Source organism: Cydia fagiglandana, chromosome 19, assembly GCF_963556715.1.
Source record: "Cydia fagiglandana chromosome 19, ilCydFagi1.1, whole genome shotgun sequence".
Lineage (NCBI taxonomy): Eukaryota > Metazoa > Arthropoda > Insecta > Lepidoptera > Tortricidae > Cydia > Cydia fagiglandana.
In genome coordinates, this window is record NC_085950.1 from 8,952,538 (window position 1) to 8,970,340 (window position 17,803).

Below are 17,803 nucleotides of genomic sequence, written 5' to 3' on the forward strand. Positions count from 1 at the left end.
GTTAGGTTAACTTTGGTTGTGAAATTGAACTTACTTTTTATTATTTTCGACCGCTTGTTGTATGGAAAAATGTCGAATTACCCAGATTTTGGTAAAATCGGTAAAGACTCATCGAGGGCGGCGTGTAAAAAGTGTGGTTATGCTGGCCACTTAACTTTTCAGTGTAGAAACTTTATTAAAGTGAGTATTCGTTATTTGAGCTTAATTTTTCTCTTATTATGATAATGCCGCTGATAGGCTATAGTGAAATTTGACTGGACATGTTATGACTGGCGCAGACTCATTAGATAAACCACTGTTCAATCAATCATTCCCTCTTTTTAGGGTTCCGTACCCAAAGGGTAAAACGGGACCCTATTACTAAGGCTCCGCTGTCCGTCCGTCTGTCACCAGGCTGTATCTCACGAACCGTGATAGCTACACAGTTGAAATTTTCACAGATGATGTATTTCTGTTGCCGCTATAATAACAAATACTAAATAGTACCCTCGGTGGGCGAGTCCGACTCGCACTTGCCCGGTTTTTTTTTATTCCATTTCAATCCTGCAAGCTGTCTCTCTTTGGTATTTAGCTGGAGATTAAGTATTTTTAATAATTCCCTCTGATAAACAAATATACAAGCTACATATCCTTTTTTAAACAGTACATACATATAATTGTGTTGATAAACTTCAAACTCGGGTAAATCCATTCGACCCTCAGCAAATATTCTAATACCATTCTACCTTTTCTTAATAACAAATTCACATAATCTGACAGATGGATTTACCCGAGTTTGAAGTTAAGCGACTCAATTGAAAACCATTATTATTTGATTAACAGGTAGACCCAAACAAAGAGATAGTCCTAGACGTAAGCAGCACAAGTAGTGACAGTGAGCAAGACTATGCCACTCCGCTGCAAAGCCTCCGTGAGATAGAGTTACGTAAGAAACTGGAAGAGAAGCTAAAGAGAGCTCGGGAGAAGAAGAGCAAGAAGAGTAAAAAGAAAAGATCTAGGTTAGTATTTAACCCCTTGAGAATCTATCTAGTATATCTATGGTATATCTAGTTCATATCCTTTCTTAAAAGCCAATGAGTAAAGGGCTCTAAAAAGCTGACACACTAGTAACATTTAATTATATAGTAATAACATTTATACAGATAAGAAATTGAGTAGAATTATATATGTACATAAATAAAATAGGATAAATTATGATCTACTTATAAAACAACTAAAACTAAACCTAACTCCCTAAAACCTACCTTCTAAGCCTAGGCCCCCTTTAATATAGTTGTATATAGTTTTTTCAGTAGACTTGTCACATTCATCTTCTTCTATAAGGCATTTTCTGCCAAAATAACTACATACTACAGAAATATGTAAATTGAATGAAAACTCAGTAACTGCCTCAAATGAGTAACTGTTATAGAGAAAAATACAGTCGGCATTAAATCATTATTTTTTAATATGTTTCATTATTTATTTTAGATCATCAAGTTCATCAGCGTCAAGTAGCTCATCATCATCATCATCAAATTCAGAGAGCAGTGACTCTGAAGAAGAAAAGAGGAAAAAGAAAAAGAAGAAATCCAAAAAGAGCAAATCTAAGAAGTCACATAAAGAAAAGAAGAAGAGTAGGAAATGATATTACTTTTTAATGTGTAGTATAATGAAATTATGACAAACTCTGCAGCAATTTTGATAGCCTAAGCAGCGTAAATGTTGAGTAATTCCAAAAAAGGATTCTGAAAATACCCCCTGTATTTTGTGTAGGAATTAGACAAAAAGATCTGCTGCTGTTTTCTATATAAATTAAATTACCTCTATAGTTAATTGAAGACTATTTAAGGGGTTGTGCACAAATCACGCGAGGTGTTTTCTGCTACTTTTTGAGCCCCCCTTGGTGATATTTGGTGAGGTTTTTGGCTACCCCCCTCCCCCCACCCAACATCACGTGTATTTTTTTGAAATATAATCGACCTAATTTTAAGATCTCCAATCCGCATTGGGCTAGCGTGGGGACTATAGCCCAAGCCCTCTCGCGCATGAGAAGAGGCCTGTGCTCAGCAGTGGGACCTATATAGGCTGAAATGATGAATGATGATGAATTTTAAGATAAATAGTATTGTTTATAGAAAATCTTGTATATTTTTCTATTTTCGTTAAATAGACTCACTATTTTGAAGTGCAGAGTGAAAATTTATGTTTAACAAAACCGAGAAAAAGTATCTGCTCATGTGGTAGGTTGTTTTTCTTAGTTTCGTGCACTGTAGAAAAATACATGTGAGGTTTCCTTATACCCCCTCTCCCCCAACGTGATCTATCGTGATTTTTTCGTGATCGCTCCACTTATCGAACCTCGCGTGATTTGTGCACAAGCCCTAACAAGAACACTTCTCTAGCTAGTATGGCTCTTGTACAAGAGGGTATCTGAAAGTTTAATGACAAGTTATATGGGACTTTGTATCAATTTTTTTACTAGTGTTATACAGATTTGTAATAGATCATTGTAATTGAAGGCTGAATTTAATATTTTGTATTTTAAGATTCTAGTATTTAAGTATATTGATAATTGTGTCATAATTAAATAAATTGTATTTAAGTAATACATGTGTTTACTTTTAAAAAATTAGGGAAAGTCTCCTAGGATCATTTTGGCATAGCTGTACGGGATCTGGTCCGCCCTCAGTTAGTGCCCATTTAAAAAATCCACCCTGTATAACTGATTATGCCTGACATTGACATTGATGTGCAAATACATGAACCTGCATGTGTTAGGGTGAAAAATTGGATAGGTGGAATACCTCCCTAAGGCACTTTGGACTGATTGTGCACCGTTTTATAATATTCACGATTTCAGACTTGGTTTGATTTGTATAACTTTGTATATAAATTTTTTAAACATGCAGATACGTCTGCGAGCGATATTCCAAATTTTATATTAAAGGAAAAAAATGGAATGGATGGAATGGGAATGGCTTCCATTGGCTTGCGGAGGTTGCAGGTTCAAGTCCTGCTGGAAGTGTAATTTTTCCATTTTTTCCTTTAATATAAAATTTGGAACTTTGTATACATTCATAACTTGCTGCAAACCTTGACGCAATTTACAAGTAATATACAACACTTCATAATTACAAAATTTCAGTAAAAAAATTTTTACACATGAAATTGTATAAAATTTGCAAGATCTAAAAGTGGCTACACAAACATAGGTCAACCCCAAGCTGGCTATATAGTATTGGCATGTATGTTGGCTATTCTATATTAAATGAGCAATATTAACACTTTCGCAACCGGCCAATAAACGGCGCACTACCCCAGAAACCGGTCGTCTATATCTGCGTACAAAACAACCCGCTGGGCGGGTTGTCCGGCATCTGAGCAAACATTACGAGTGCCTACCAGGCGGGTTCTCGGTAGTCAAAGTGTTAAAATTGACAACCCACTGCAATGAAATTGATAGCCCATAAGGTCTCAGAGTAATAAAATCTTTTAATACCTGTTTGCATTTGTAAAAAGCTAAAAAGTAAAACTACTGAGGTGGAGCTGGTTTAACTTCTCAGAAAATGGGGACTATGTTTGTTTGAAGAAATAGTTGTTCACTTTCAGAGGAAAGTGAATATCCCCTTATATTCTTAATTTTAACACATTCATTGCCACCCAGCCAAACAAGACATCCGCGCCAGGCCACAACAATTTCGTCATATAAAGCAGTAGTACCACAATCCCGACGATTGGGTTGTCCGGCCTGGGAACGAAATAATATCCAATAGTCGGGTTTTTAGCACTGAAAGTGTTAATACCAGGAGAGAATTATTGGCAGTTAGGAAAATACATCTAACATATACAATTAGCTTATTCAATAGCTTTTCTGAAGTAATAAAATTTTAAGTAATTTTGACTTATCTTTAACTAGTGAAATTTAGTAGGTGAAGCATCAGTCAGTATTTCTTCTTATTTCTTGTATGACAAGACAGTTGATACTCAAAATTGAATAAATATATCTTTTTCGTAGTTGTAAACAGCACTACGATTATTTATGTTAAATTAATAGGTATAAAGTGGGCTATGGGAAAAATTAAACGTGTTTACAAATAACTACAGACGAAAATAGAAAGTTGGACTACTTTCAAACATTATCTACACGTTGTCTTTACATAAATGCCGTTTTATTAATATTTGATCAATATCTAAACAAAATAAGGGAAAAAAACTAAATCTAAGTAAAAAAAACAACACGAATCACTTACCTTGGTAAAACGAAATTCTTTTGGCAGCTTAGGATCATGTTATTCACAAGGAAGGTTTTTTGTAAACTATAGGTCTAAACATAAACACTTCTCATGCATTGTATTATAATTTAATTATAGTTTTTGTTCACTTCCCACGACAAACACTATGCACATTCCGCTAAAAGCTTAGCTAAGTATTTTGGTTAAGTTATTCTAAAAACTTTCAGTCAAGTTCACGTCAAAAGTTCATACATAGTGGCGCCATCTAGTTTGCGGAATGCGTACTATCTGTGAAAGCTCGATTCATAGTTAGAGGTGCGTTCAAAACGGACGCGTTCATTTTAAATTTAATTTAAATGTTGTATTGTTGTTTGAGCTGTTGATTAAAATTCTGTTGTGTTAAATAATGTCTTATTACGAAGTTTTCATCCGTTAACTGCGCATTGCTTAGATATCCATACGGAATCTTCAGTCGGGTCCTGAAAAAAAAGTCAATTTTTTTAAATGAATAGCAATACTACAAAAATGCCTGTGATGTGACCCATTGGACCCAACCTTATTAATTCCAAAATTCAAATCATTATCGTGTTGCTGGAACGTATTTTCTGGAGTGGAGTACTTTTATTTTATTGTATTAGAGTCATGCTTTAATTTAAATTTTCACCTTCAACTGAGATATTAAAATGGCTGAACGTACCCCGGACAATGCCTTGAGCAAGCATCCAGTTGCCTGAGAAAGTCGGGCAGCGCAAATTCCAGGGAGACCTTCTCCGCGGCTAGAATCCTAATCAGGTGGATCGGGTCGATCCTCAGGGCCGAAATATTGCAGATTTTTCCCTGTGAAGATTATGTTAGACATTTCATTACATGGGGCATTTTGCGAGGAGCACATGATGTAGATTTGAACTATACCTACATAATATCTACACTGCAGGCAAGTCAACTTTGTCAGTAGAAAAAGGAGCGAAAATCAATATATATTTGTATGGAAGTACGATCCTATCCTAAATTAGTGGCCTGCCAGAGTATACTTGTAGGCAGGGCCGTTTTAAACTATGCTGGGGCCCTGGGGCACATAAGAATTTGGGGCCCTTTTGGTAAGTAAAGAAAGCGAATTAAAGTAACATTTTTCTGCTATGATTTTCTATTTATTATGAGTAAAATATACTGTTACTGTCTGTCCTTCGGGGCTCGGGGCTCTCTGAGGATGGGGGCCCTTGGCACGGGCCTCAAGTGCCCTTATGGTAAGGACGGTTGGTTCTTACTGACTGACAATTGGTTTGACCAACTATAGGTATATATATATATACCTAAATACGAGAGGCAGACAATCATAGTGGAACAAATGGTAAAAAAACCTACATTTGTTACCCCTGGGGGTTATACCTGCATGAGGGTGCTGATGTGATGCCGTGCGGTCTCCAAAGCGGTGACCAGGCTCTTGGTGGTGAGCACGCTCAGGTCTGCGACCCAGCGGACACAGCGTCTGTAGTGCATCAGCTCGGTGGGACCGCGGCAGAGCATCTTGCGAGACCAGGATGCGCGTGTTGCCTATGAAATGAACCATTTGTATTTTGTCTAGCTCATGCAAAGCAAAGAAGAGAGTAAAGCGTCGTTTTGTGTAACGAGTATAGATTTATTTATTTATTTATTCTTTAGGTACAAGTACAAGTTTACAGCTCCAGCCAAGGCATTTATACTGTTGATAGGTATACATATGTTGCCAGTATCATAAAATTAGTAGGTACCTACACTTATTGTATTACACACTTTTCGAATTAAATTTCAAAAACTTAATCTTTAGAATTAAACATACATATTATGTAGGTATTACTAAGTTACATAGAGATCAGGTAGTAACATAGGTAGAGTTTTAAAAAATCCAGATACTACGTTGTAGAGACGGCCACTTGTCTTGTCTGCGAATATGTCTGCGTTTTGGACTGTAGCTATGAAGTTATTTAGTAATTCTATTGCTCGGTACGTGGGTGCGTTTGAACCGTGATTAGATAGAAGACATACTAATATTATAAAGCGGAAAATATGTCTGTCGGTCTGTCTGTTACCTCTTCACGCCGCTGAACCGATTTAGTTGAAATTTGGATAGATATAGTTTGAGTCCCGGGACAGGACATAAGATAGTGTTTATGTCGGAAATCATCCCTGAAGAAGGGGTGTGGAATTGAAAGAGTTAATGAATTGCCTATTATATTAATTGAAGTATGTAATGCGATGCGCGAATTGAATGATTGCTATTAGCATTATCCAGGCGCTATACCTATTAATAAGAAACAATAAAATATTATTATTTTTCAATTTTTATCTATAATTTCCTAAAAGTTGGTATCGAAGAGATCGCTCATTCGCGATAAGACTGCATGTTGTTTACTTCTACTCGTAATCATATTGTATACATATTGTATTTTGTATTTTATCGATATAAGTACACAATTTATGTATTATAATCAAAAGTCGAAAAACGAGAAGTCCCTATGACAGCTCAAAAATTCTACGAGAATTCCGGGCTCTGTTGATAATCAAGGTACACCTACTTATTTCCTCCTATCTATTTTTTAGACCTTACCTCTTTTACATCTTTAAGAAAATACAAGGCCTTAGCATGGAAACCACGGTACATGGCTAAGAGATGGTCCCGTATATGAAGTACCACATCTTTTTGCGTAGGCACTTCGTAGGGCCCAATATTGGCTGGTGTCTCTTCTTCACGGCATGAGAATGGAACTGGCGGGATTGTGTACGATGGTAGTGTAACGCTCTGGAAGGAAAACACAGGGCCTACCGTGAACCACTTTCGACATGTTGCCTCTCTGTCGCACTTGTAAATTTGTACGTAAGTGTGACAAGGTAATAACATACCGAACGTGGTTCGCGGGAGGCCCTCGGGGGCAGCGCCGGCCAGTCCAAGAGACGCAGCCATGCGGTAGAATGGGATAGCAATATCACTTGCTCTCTCTAACGCATAAATGCATGCCCCAGACTGGCCCACGCTGGGCCATTGTGTGCTGGGCCTTTAGAAGATTTTGTAAAAAACGGAAGGAGTAGGACTATGCGAATAGGTATTTAATTGATAAAAAATAAGATCTACTGAAGTAGCGATTTATTTTATTGTGAAATATCACATAAAGTACTATATGTTATTCTTTTAGACGAGTAATAGGTACCTATAAACAACAATAAATAAAGCTTTAAAGTAAAAATTACATACTAAAATTAAATACTACATAAAACTAAAAAAGGGGAAATATTAAAACTAAAACTACATGTAAAGAATGACTAGCAATGCACCGAGGAGAAGTTTCTTAAGTTGCGAAACTTCTATGAAGAATATTCTCTGAAACTTAAATTTAATAAACAATCTAATCGTGTCAAGACCGACGTAGACATATGCCATTTTAAATATTTCGCCTGCCCGCTTTACTGTTATGTAGCGTGTAATATTATATATTATGATTCGGTCAAATTGTGTTTTTTGAAAAACTAATTATAGCCAGCATTCTATGAATGTAGTATGATACCTTTGGGTATGGTGCTTTACGCACACTAGCGTCCCTCCCCCTCCCCCTGACGCAACCCCCCCTTTTAGCTTGAAATATGTCCCGGTTGAGAGTGTTTTTTGTTTTTTGGGGAAAGTATACAATATAGGAAAAAAGTGTCAATGAAAGAAATGTTCCCTATTAAATTCTTAACAAAAAAGGTTATATTCATTTTTTTGATACGACGCACCATATTGATGTTTTAGCTAGATGAACTTCGACAAAATTTTACCGTTGAAAAACTTGTTGAAGTTCAATATAACATAGTACGTGACAGTACTGAAAGAAATCTTCACGAAGAATAAGCTTGCAAGCTTATTCTCCGTATTAGTTTTATTTCAGTACTATCACGTACTAACTTATATTGAAATTCAACAAGTTAATACATGAATATGGTGAGTCTTACCAAATAGTTGTATATAACCTTTTTTGTTTAAAATTTATTAAGGATTATTTCTTACCTTGACACTTTTTTCCTAACTCTAATACTTTTCTCAAAAACAAAAAAAAAACCGTAAATTGGGACATATTTCAAGCTAAAAGGGGGGGTTGCGTCAGGGAGAGGGGGAGGGACGCTAGTGTGCGTAAAGCACCATACCCAAAGGTATCATACTACATTCATTGAATGCTGGCTATAATTTGTTTTTCTTGCCCATACATTAGAACATAATTTAACCGAATCAATTACACAAAACGTTAAAGTTCTCATGAGAACATTCTCACAGAGAACTTTCTAAGTTTCTTTCATGTAATTTCTCTGAAATTTCCGAGAACATTTCTGCAATTTGTACATTGCTAAGAATGACTCACGTTAAACCGGGCCGCAGTTTTTGGCGCTTACTTTTCTAAAATTATTCTACTTAGGTATGACATGACAGGCGATCACGAGATGCTTTCCATAGAAAACGATGCGCCGCCGGTAGCTCTCCGGCCCGGTCTAACGTGAGTCATCCTTAAAACTGGCTCCAGCTCGATGCCTTGTGGCAACTAGGTGCAAAAAGGCTGGCGGCATTACCACGGTGGATGACAATCAAATGCCTCTGCGTTGCGCCACAGAATAAATAATAGTACTGCCGTACAGAAACAAAACTTCCTACAAAACCGAAGTTTGACAGCGGTTCAGGGTTGAATCATGCTGTCCCTCTATCCCTTTCGGCTATTTAGGGTTGTCAAAATTCAAACCATTATATATCTTATTTATGGGCGTGCATGCAAAGGGACGGGAAGTTGTGTCAGCCCTAATAATTGCTCGGAGCAATGCTGAGCCGAGCGGAGCCGAGAATGGCCGAAGTCAGGAGTTTCGCACCCCGAGTTGCGCGAGGTAAGAGCCAGCCCTCCTGTCATCCGTCGCCTCCACGAGGCGCTTTGCCAGCTCTTTGATAATGGTCTTTTTAATAGTAGTTTATGTGACTGCTACATAATGAAAGGCATTAAAATACGAGTGTGGGTTTATGAAACGAATGAAATGAGTTTCATAATAGTATCACACGAGTGTTTTAATGCCTAATTATGTACAGTTACATACACTGCTTTATCTACACACATATTATAAACTTTCTATGATATATTCACCAACTTCATATTACAGCAGACTTTGCTCTCTGGCGGAACTCGCGGATATGAGATGGCGTCTCCGAAATATCTTTATCGCATATTTTACACGAAACATTTGTTATAGTTCCTTTAAAAACAACAAAACAAATTATTTTTTACTTATAAACTAATTAAAAGATAAACTGTACGTCAAATGGCGGTAAATGAAAACTTTTTTCACGCACGTCACACAACCGTAGTTTTTTTTAATTCAGAGACAAACTAGAGTCGGGGTCGATTACCATATCGTCCGATACCAACTTACATGCGAGATTTGTCAATATCGTATGCAATTGTCATTTGATTTCGAATAAAACGTCATCTCAACTGATATTAGAATAGGGGTCAAATCAAATTGCTTTTTTTTCAGAGATGTTCGAAATTTGAAATGCATTACCAAATCGATTTTGATATAGTAATGAAGCTATTACCACATTTTCACAGATAAGAAATTTGCTGTAACAAAATAGTTTATCGTAATGTGGGCCATTATTTACGAATTTTGAAGGCATCATAGACAGTTTATGATATGTGTGTAGATAAAACTAATTACCTCATTCAACTCCGTTGTTCTGTTTGGAGTTGCAAGTAATGAATTATTAATCGTATTTTGGTATTCTCCATTACCCGATTGCCGAAGTAAGGTTATGTTTCCATCTGTAGTTTCATTGTTAGGCATAACAGTTGTATTTTCGGAGGTTGCTGTAAAGGCTTTTCTAGTTTTATTGTCATTAATGTGTGGGTCAGGGTCAGTCTGAACGGATCTTGCAACACACTCTGCGTTCCCCATACACTGCAAAAAGCATACTTAAAGTTTACTTTAACAACATAAAGGGGGGATTCCACCAGTGTGCGGCACAAGTATGTTTGAAAATACTTGTGCTGCACACTGGTGGAATTCGCCTTTAGCCTGGCGTGGCTCACTACGCGATTTCGTCGCTTTGCTACAGGTGACTAAAAGTACATCCGTTCGACCCCAATTTTGGGGTTTGCCATAAGCCGCGCGTGGCGCTGTCGCCACCTAGCGGCCATATCTGTGCTGATCGTGACAGACGCGTTTTGTTAGAGAGTGAGTCTTCTGTACCTAGTACTATTATTTATTCTGTGCTTTAGCTTACACTCGTAAATAGGCATATATGTAAGGAGCACAGAAGATACTTCCATATTTAATTATTTATTTCTTTACCTACGAATTACTTAATTTGATTTTGTTGATTAATTTTCGCATACCAGCATTCATCTTTGTTACACTCGTTGTTAAACATAAGCTTTATCTCTTTCTTTCGGTAGGTTTACAGCTCGTTAGCACGTGCACATTTTTCGCTTGCCTAGGCGCGTCTAAACTAAAGGCAACTTGTACAATTTGGTGAAACGCTTAAATTTTGGAACGCCTGTAATTTATCTGGAGTTATAATATCTAGAGATGCACCGGATATCCGGTTACTATCCGGTATCCGGCCTATCTGGCCATTATTTTACTATCCGGCCGGATACCCGATAGTGACCTTCTATCCGGCCGGATACCGGATAGTAACATTGCCTGATTTCGGAGTAAACAAATTGTATTTAAGAAACAGACACGGTCATAATCGTACTTGTTTATTATTTTAAAACATTTTAATCATTCCACTGACTTGGACGCGCACTCATTTCGAACCTAAAAATGAGTCCGCGCGAACATTTACTAGGAAACAGGTAAAACCTGCAGAATGCGCACCTGAAAAACCGAAATGTAGGTATAGTTCCGCCGGCCGAATATCCGGCGGCCGGATACAGGATATTCGGCCAGTGTCCAGGCCGGATATCCGGTATCCGGTATCCGGCCAAACAACTATCCGTTGCATCTCTAAGAATCATTAGATTACTATTAAAACCTCATTCTTCATAATGATGGTTGCTAGGCAACAATGTTCTTATTTTTGCTAACAGTCGTGTCAGACTTCTAACTTTTCATATCAATATGTGTTGTACATTTTACTTTAAAACATTCGTTTAATTTATATGTGTTTATTTCCATAAGGTAGTCTCCATAGCTTCCAAAAACATAATAACGCGCCTCTAATCTTAATAGGTGATGTGCCAAGCATGATGGATCATAATTTAACGACTACAAAATTGTTGATCGGAAATCTCGAAGGTAAAAGTAATTGGTCAACATGGAAATATAAAATATGCATCGCCTTAAGGAGCATTCCAAATGCGTTGGATGTTGTCGAAGGCAAATTAACGAAGCCCGCTCTTGCAGAGGGAGCAGCAGTGGCAGCGGGGGCAGGAGACCAGCTTGCTACCTATACGAAGGCTGACTGTAGTGCTTTGCTCCTCTTGACAAGCAACATGACTGATGATACTCTTCAAAAAGTCATGCGGTACAACACTGCTCGAGAAGTCTGGTTAGAACTCCACAGATTGTTTGACGGGACTAATGAAGATAAAAGCTATAACTTATGCATGAGCTTCTTCGGATTCAAACGGAACTCAGAAGATGACATAGCGACGCATATGAGTAAATTGAAGAATATTTGGTCCGAACTTAATCAAGATTTGAAAAAAGATAAAAATGAGTTACCCGAACTCCTCTTGATCTGTAAAATTCTTGACACACTAAGCGAGGAATATTCATCATTTAAAAGTAGCTGGCTCTTAGTTCCGAAAGCAGATAGAACAATAGAGAGTTTAACAAATCATCTTTGTGCTTACGAAAGATCAATCAAAGGTAATTCCGTACCTGATCAAGAAGCATTAGTTGCTCACTCGAATGATGTACGAGTAATCGATAAGAAGAACAAAGATAAGAAGATTAAATGCAATTACTGTTCAAAAATTGGTCATCGTGTCAAGAACTGTCAAAAATGGATACGAGATGGCAAACCTCCGAAGAACAGCAATGCACAGAAGGGCGACAATACGCCATCTACTTCGCAAGCGTCAGTAGTAAACATGACAGTTATGCTGGTGCAGGAAGAAGTATTAGCCGTTGAGCACGACAAGGACAATTGGTACGTAGATAATGGTGCCACCAGCCATATTACTAATAGAGGTGACTTGTTTACAACTTTTCATAATTTTGAAGACACGCATACCGTTACAACAGCCAATGGTCATGTTCTAAATGCCAAAGGAAAAGGATCGGTAGTCTTAGAAGCAAATGTCAATGAAAAACTTTCAACTGTCACTTTAGAAGATGTATGGTATGTTCCAGGTATCCAGAAAAACCTATTCTCGGTCCTAGCGGCTCACGATAAGAATCCCGATAGCAAGTTTATATCTACAACTCAAAATTGCAGTATATCTATCAATGGAAATGTCAAGGCTATTGGAAGACGTCAAAAATGTGGTGGTCTCTATAAATTAGATGTCAAAAATGTCATACCAAAGAAGATGGTGGCCTATCTAACAACAGAGACTCAACTTTACCATGAGAGATTTGCCCACCAGAATAAGCGGCATATTAGAACGTTTGTGAAACGAGAGTTAGGGATAGAGCTTCCCATAGATGATTCATTATGTGAAAGCTGCATATTTGGTAAATCGCACAGACAGAAATTTGGTACGAGAACTAGAGCATCACAGCCAGGTGAGCTAATTCATAGCGACGTGTGCGGACCATTTCCCAACTCTATCACAAATTTACGTTATTTCGTTCTGTTTCGTGACGATTACTCTGGATATCGTCTAATATACTTTATGAAAGCCAAGTCTGAAGTAAAACAGAAACTAGAACAAATGATTTTAGAAGCACGCAATGCGGGTCACTCAATAAAGACGCTTTTAAGTGACAATGGCGGTGAATATGACAATAAAGATGTCAGAGAGATTCTTGCTAAGAATGGAATAAAACAGAGGCTGACAATGCCATACACGCCGGAGCAAAACGCTTGCTGCGAGCGCGACCATCGTACTTTAGTCGAAGCAGCTAGAACGATTATGTACAGCGGCGAAGGTTTCCCTCAAGCGCTTTGGGCAGAGATCGTGAACACGGTGACATATGTCATTAATAGAACGGGTCCCTGTTAGAAAGGTCGAAAATAAGTCACCGTTTGAAATTTGGAATGGTAAGAAGCCAAAAATATCCCACTTAAAGATAATTGGCAGCACGTGTTATGCTCATATTCCAAAACAAAAGAGACAGAAACTATCGAAGAAAGCACTTAAAGGAAGACTCGTCGGATACGATAATGATGACGGTTACCGTATATGGGCAGCAATAGAAAACGACAGATATAGACTTATACGATCTCGTGATGTCATATTTGATGAAAAGCCGCTCAACAGAGAAAACTCGGAGATTAAAGTTCCTCCGAAATATAAAGATTTGAAACCCAATGAACTGGAGATAAAAATAGTATCACCAGAAAGCTGTCCAACATTAAACTTTGGCGTACCGGTACCAAACGACTTACCAATATATCGCCAAGAAAATACATCGCCGTTCGAATTTAGGGAGGAAAATGAAGTCGAAGATTCGATAAGCGTCGGTGAAATTCCATTTCTTACCGATGAAAGACAAGAAGTCGAAGATTCGCTAAGCGCTGGTGAACATCGAGTGCTTTCTGAGGAAAGAGCAGAAGGATCCATGACAGCTGACGACGAGGCATCAGCTGATGACATGAATCCAATAGCGTCTGGGTCAGTTCCTATTGAAGAAGAACCAGTGGAAGAAGCATTTTTTGACACCGTAAACTCCGATACGGTACCGCCCAGATACGAATTAAGACCAAGGTCGACTCTTCGACATCCACAGAAATTAGACGACTATGTATGTAATGTTGATACTTTTACAGATCCTCAGTCCTACAGAGAGGCTATAAAGAGCTCTCTGAGAGAAAAATGGGAGGATGCCATGAAAAAGGAGTTAGCATCTTTAAAAGAAAACGACGTGTGGACGCTCAGTGAACTACCACCAGATAGAAAGGCGCTCTCTTCAAAATGGGTATATAGAATCAAGAGAAACCCTGATGGCTCTGTAGATAAATTTAAAGCGCGCCTTGTGGTAAAAGGCTTTAAGCAGCGAAAAGGTGTTGATTATGACCAAACTTTCAGTCCTGTCGCAAGGATGGCAACAATAAGAGCGCTCATAAGCGTTGCGGCTAAGGAAAGACTGGTACTCACGCAATTCGACGTCTCAACAGCATTCCTGTATGGAAAACTTCAAGAAGACATATACATGGATCAGCCAGATGGCTTCAATGATGGCTCAAAGAAAGTTTGGAAGCTAAAACGAAGTTTATATGGTCTGAAACAAGCACCACGCTGTTGGAACTCATGCTTCGCTGAAATCCTTTTAGACTTAGGCTTCACACAGAGTGATGCAGACAGTTGCCTATTTGTTAAGAAGATTAATGGAAAGAAGCTTCTTATAACATTGTATGTGGATGATGGGCTAGTTGCTGCTACGGATGCAGAAGTTACTAAGGAATTTCTAAAAGACTTGCAAAAAAGGTTGAAGATAACTAAAAAACCTGCATCCTACTACTTAGGTTTGGAAATCATACAAGATGACGATGGATCTGTCAGCATAAAACAGGAATTTTACACTAAGAAAATTCTAGAGAGATTTCATATGGCTGACTGTAATCCCCTATCAACTCCCATTCAAAAGGAATCAGTGACACTTACTACTGAAACAGGGAAAGTAGTAGAACGAAAAAAGGACTTTCCATATCGAGAAGCAGTAGGTGCTCTGACGTACCTGATGGTAGGAACTCGTCCAGATATAGCATATGCGGTTGGGATCGCATCTAGAAAACTTGAGAACCCTGACGAATCGGATTGGCTCATGGTCAAGAAGATTTTCAGATACTTGAAGGGAACAAGCAGCTTCGGTATAAAGTACAAATCAGACCATCCCAAAGACTTTATCAGTGGGTATAGTGATGCTGACCACGGAGGAGATGAGGCAACAGGAAGATCGACTACTGGTGTCACCTGTTTATACGCAGGAGGAGCTGTTTCGTGGCTAAGCCAAAGACAGCCATCGGTCTCAATCTCCACTACTGAAGCCGAGATCGTTGCGGCCAGTGAGGCTACAAAGGAATTAATTTGGCTTCAGAGAATATTCAGCCAACTAACAGAGATCAAGGAGATTCCGACTCTTTTCGTTGATAACGAGGCTGCAGTTCGTCTTGCCTATAATCCTGAGTTCCACAAAAGAACTAAACACATTCGGATTAGACACTTCTTCGTAAGAGAAAAGGTTCTCGATGGACAGTTGACTGTGGAAAGGATATCCACAATGGACCAATTGGCAGACATGTTCACAAAGCCAATGCCAAGACCAAGGCTTGTCCTACTGAAGAAAAGAATCGGCCTTACACATTGTTGAGGGAAAGTATTAAAACCTCATTCTTCATAATGATGGTTGCTAGGCAACAATGTTCTTATTTTTGCTAACAGTCGTGTCAGACTTCTAACTTTTCATATCAATATGTGTTGTACATTTTACTTTAAAACATTCGTTTAATTTATATGTGTTTATTTCCATAAGGTAGTCTCCATAGCTTCCAAAAACATAATAACGCGCCTCTAATCTTAATAATTACTGCCGGTTTGACAGCTAATTAGCTTAATTAAGGCCCCTTAATCACAGGCGCTTTTTAAACACGCATTAAACAAGCCCTTGAACGCTAAATTCGATGTAACGTCCAACGCTGAAAGTCGAAAATCCAACAACGCTTGATAAAAAGCGCCACCGCCATCGTGTGAATAAAATTAAATACACATGTACCCATCATTATTAAAACGCTTTTTTAACGCGCGTTGAAAAAGCGCTCGTGCGCCTTAGAGTTATTGGCGTTGAAAGTGTTAAGAGCAGCTTCATAACTTACCGTAGCATTTTCGATTCCCTCAACCTCTTTGGGAGCCATGAAGTCTTTGCCAGCCATGAAGTCTTTGCCGACGGCATCAGTTGGCATCTCCAGATCGATGTTATCGTCAAACAGATCGAATATTTCGATCGATGTCACGCTCTCGCAGCAGCACAGCTTGGAGATGAATATTGCGAGATCTAAAGATAGAAATCTATTAAGTAATCAATAGGCTACAGTCCGTCAGGGCCACTTGCACCAACCGCTAACCCGGGGTTAACCGGTTAAACCTGGAGTTACCATGGTAACCAGTACAATTTCACACTGGGTTAACGGTTTAACTTGTTAACTCTGGGTTAGTGGGATGGTGCAAGTGGCGTTGAATAGGCAACAGTCCGTCTAAACGCCACAAGTTATTTTTAAATTTTTAAAAGTCGCTGAACAAATGTTGGTCAGTATGAGGAGTAGGTACAGCCTACAGTTTAAATTTTTGCTCATATTACAGGCCACACACCCTTTATATATATCATACCTTTAACCATAGGTACAACACCTTGGTTACCTCGGAGTAATTAACAATGGAGCCGCCATTAACAGGCGTTCCCCTCTGTCGAAAATAGGCGGCCAATGGTCAACCACATGTCAACCATATGTATGGACTGACGTTTATCTGACATGACGTACCTATACATTTGATGTGCCCCTCCCCCGCAAAAAACGGCAGACTATTTTGTACCAAAAATTTTAGACATGGCGTCTCCATTGTTAATTACTCCGAGTTGGTTACCATAGAAATAAAGATGTGTTCGGATATTATTTAGCCACTTTCACTCTATTTTGACGCTGACTCTACTATACTATTAGTATAGGTACTAGTGCTCGACGCTGCACTAGTATTCGACATGGGCACTTTATGTCAAAGTGACAAGGATTAAATTTGAATACAGAAAAAATCTTCGCCGTTCAAATATAACCTATATTACTTTGACATAAAGTGCCCATGTCGAATACTAGTGCAGCGTCGAGCACTAGTACTTCTACCTTACGTTGCGAATATGAAACTCTTTAACTAACATAACCACTAACAGGGTAAGTAAATTTAAACTTACATACAAGCATGTCTGGCCGTTTACTGAAAGTCTGAAATCCGACGCGGCGCGACACGGGCACGCGCGCTTGTAACACGACACATTTGTGCACACCGCTATTGGTAGTTTTTGCTTGTTAAGCTTTTAATATATTTGTTTTCTTTTTACTTTCGTATCCTATGCAGGCATGGAACCTATCCATATGCGTGGTCCAGCATGTACCTTAATACTAGGCCGGTTTTTATTCTTGATTTCTTTGTTTAAAAAAGTAATTTAGTACGAAAATTGTTTTGCTGAATACTGAATTTTTTTTTTGCTAGCCTATAACATAATGGTGTCCCACTACTGGGCGTGGCCAAAGGCCTCTCCCCTTATCTTCCACGACTCCCGACAGCGCCTGCTCAGGCCAGTTACTGGTAGCTACACCTAGCCTATCTGTCTGGATTCATGCGGCACACGTGACCGGCCCAGTCCCATTTGAGCCTAGCAGTCTTCTCGCCGACTTCAGCAATACGGGTTTTTGCGCGCAGCGTGATATTTCGGATACGATC

General features: G+C 38.7%; 2 protein-coding genes across 2 annotated transcripts; one reads left to right on the forward strand and one right to left on the reverse strand.

Moving 5' to 3' along the window:
- The first annotated feature begins 4 nt into the window (after positions 1 to 4).
- Positions 5 to 1,662, forward strand: LOC134673833 (protein SREK1IP1-like). Its single transcript, XM_063531862.1, has 3 exons — positions 5 to 180; positions 823 to 998; positions 1,471 to 1,662. The coding sequence occupies exons 1-3, from the start codon at positions 70 to 72 to the stop codon at positions 1,625 to 1,627; spliced, it is 444 nt and encodes a 147-aa protein (XP_063387932.1). The 5' UTR covers positions 5 to 69; the 3' UTR covers positions 1,628 to 1,662.
- Positions 1,663 to 4,315: 2,653 nt separating this feature from the next.
- On the reverse strand, positions 4,316 to 10,040 carry LOC134674214 (uncharacterized). The gene is made up of 5 exons (XM_063532273.1): positions 9,915 to 10,040; positions 6,799 to 6,990; positions 5,601 to 5,765; positions 4,912 to 5,051; positions 4,316 to 4,693 (listed from the first exon to the last, which is right to left on the reverse strand). The coding sequence occupies exons 1-5, from the start codon at positions 10,038 to 10,040 to the stop codon at positions 4,567 to 4,569; spliced, it is 750 nt and encodes a 249-aa protein (XP_063388343.1). The 3' UTR covers positions 4,316 to 4,566.
- Between the last annotated feature and the right edge of the window lie 7,763 nt (positions 10,041 to 17,803).

Bases quoted from the DNA above. Each gene is read 5' to 3' on its own strand.
- LOC134674214 (XM_063532273.1), bottom strand. From the start codon at position 10,040: ATGCCTAACAATGAAACTACAGATGGAAACATAACCTTACTTCGGCAA. The intron at 6,991-9,914 runs GTAATTAGTTTT...TTTTCCTTCCAG, and splicing joins GAACAACGGAGTTGAATGAG to AGCGTTACACTACCATCGTA. The intron at 4,694-4,911 runs GTACGTTCAGCC...CTTTTTTTTCAG, and splicing joins TGCTCAAGGCATTGTCCGGG to GACCCGACTGAAGATTCCGT.
- LOC134673833 (XM_063531862.1), top strand. From the start codon at position 70: ATGTCGAATTACCCAGATTTTGGTAAAATCGGTAAAGACTCATCGAGG. The intron at 181-822 runs GTGAGTATTCGT...TTTGATTAACAG, and splicing joins AGTGTAGAAACTTTATTAAA to GTAGACCCAAACAAAGAGAT. The intron at 999-1,470 runs GTTAGTATTTAA...TATTTATTTTAG, and splicing joins AGTAAAAAGAAAAGATCTAG to ATCATCAAGTTCATCAGCGT.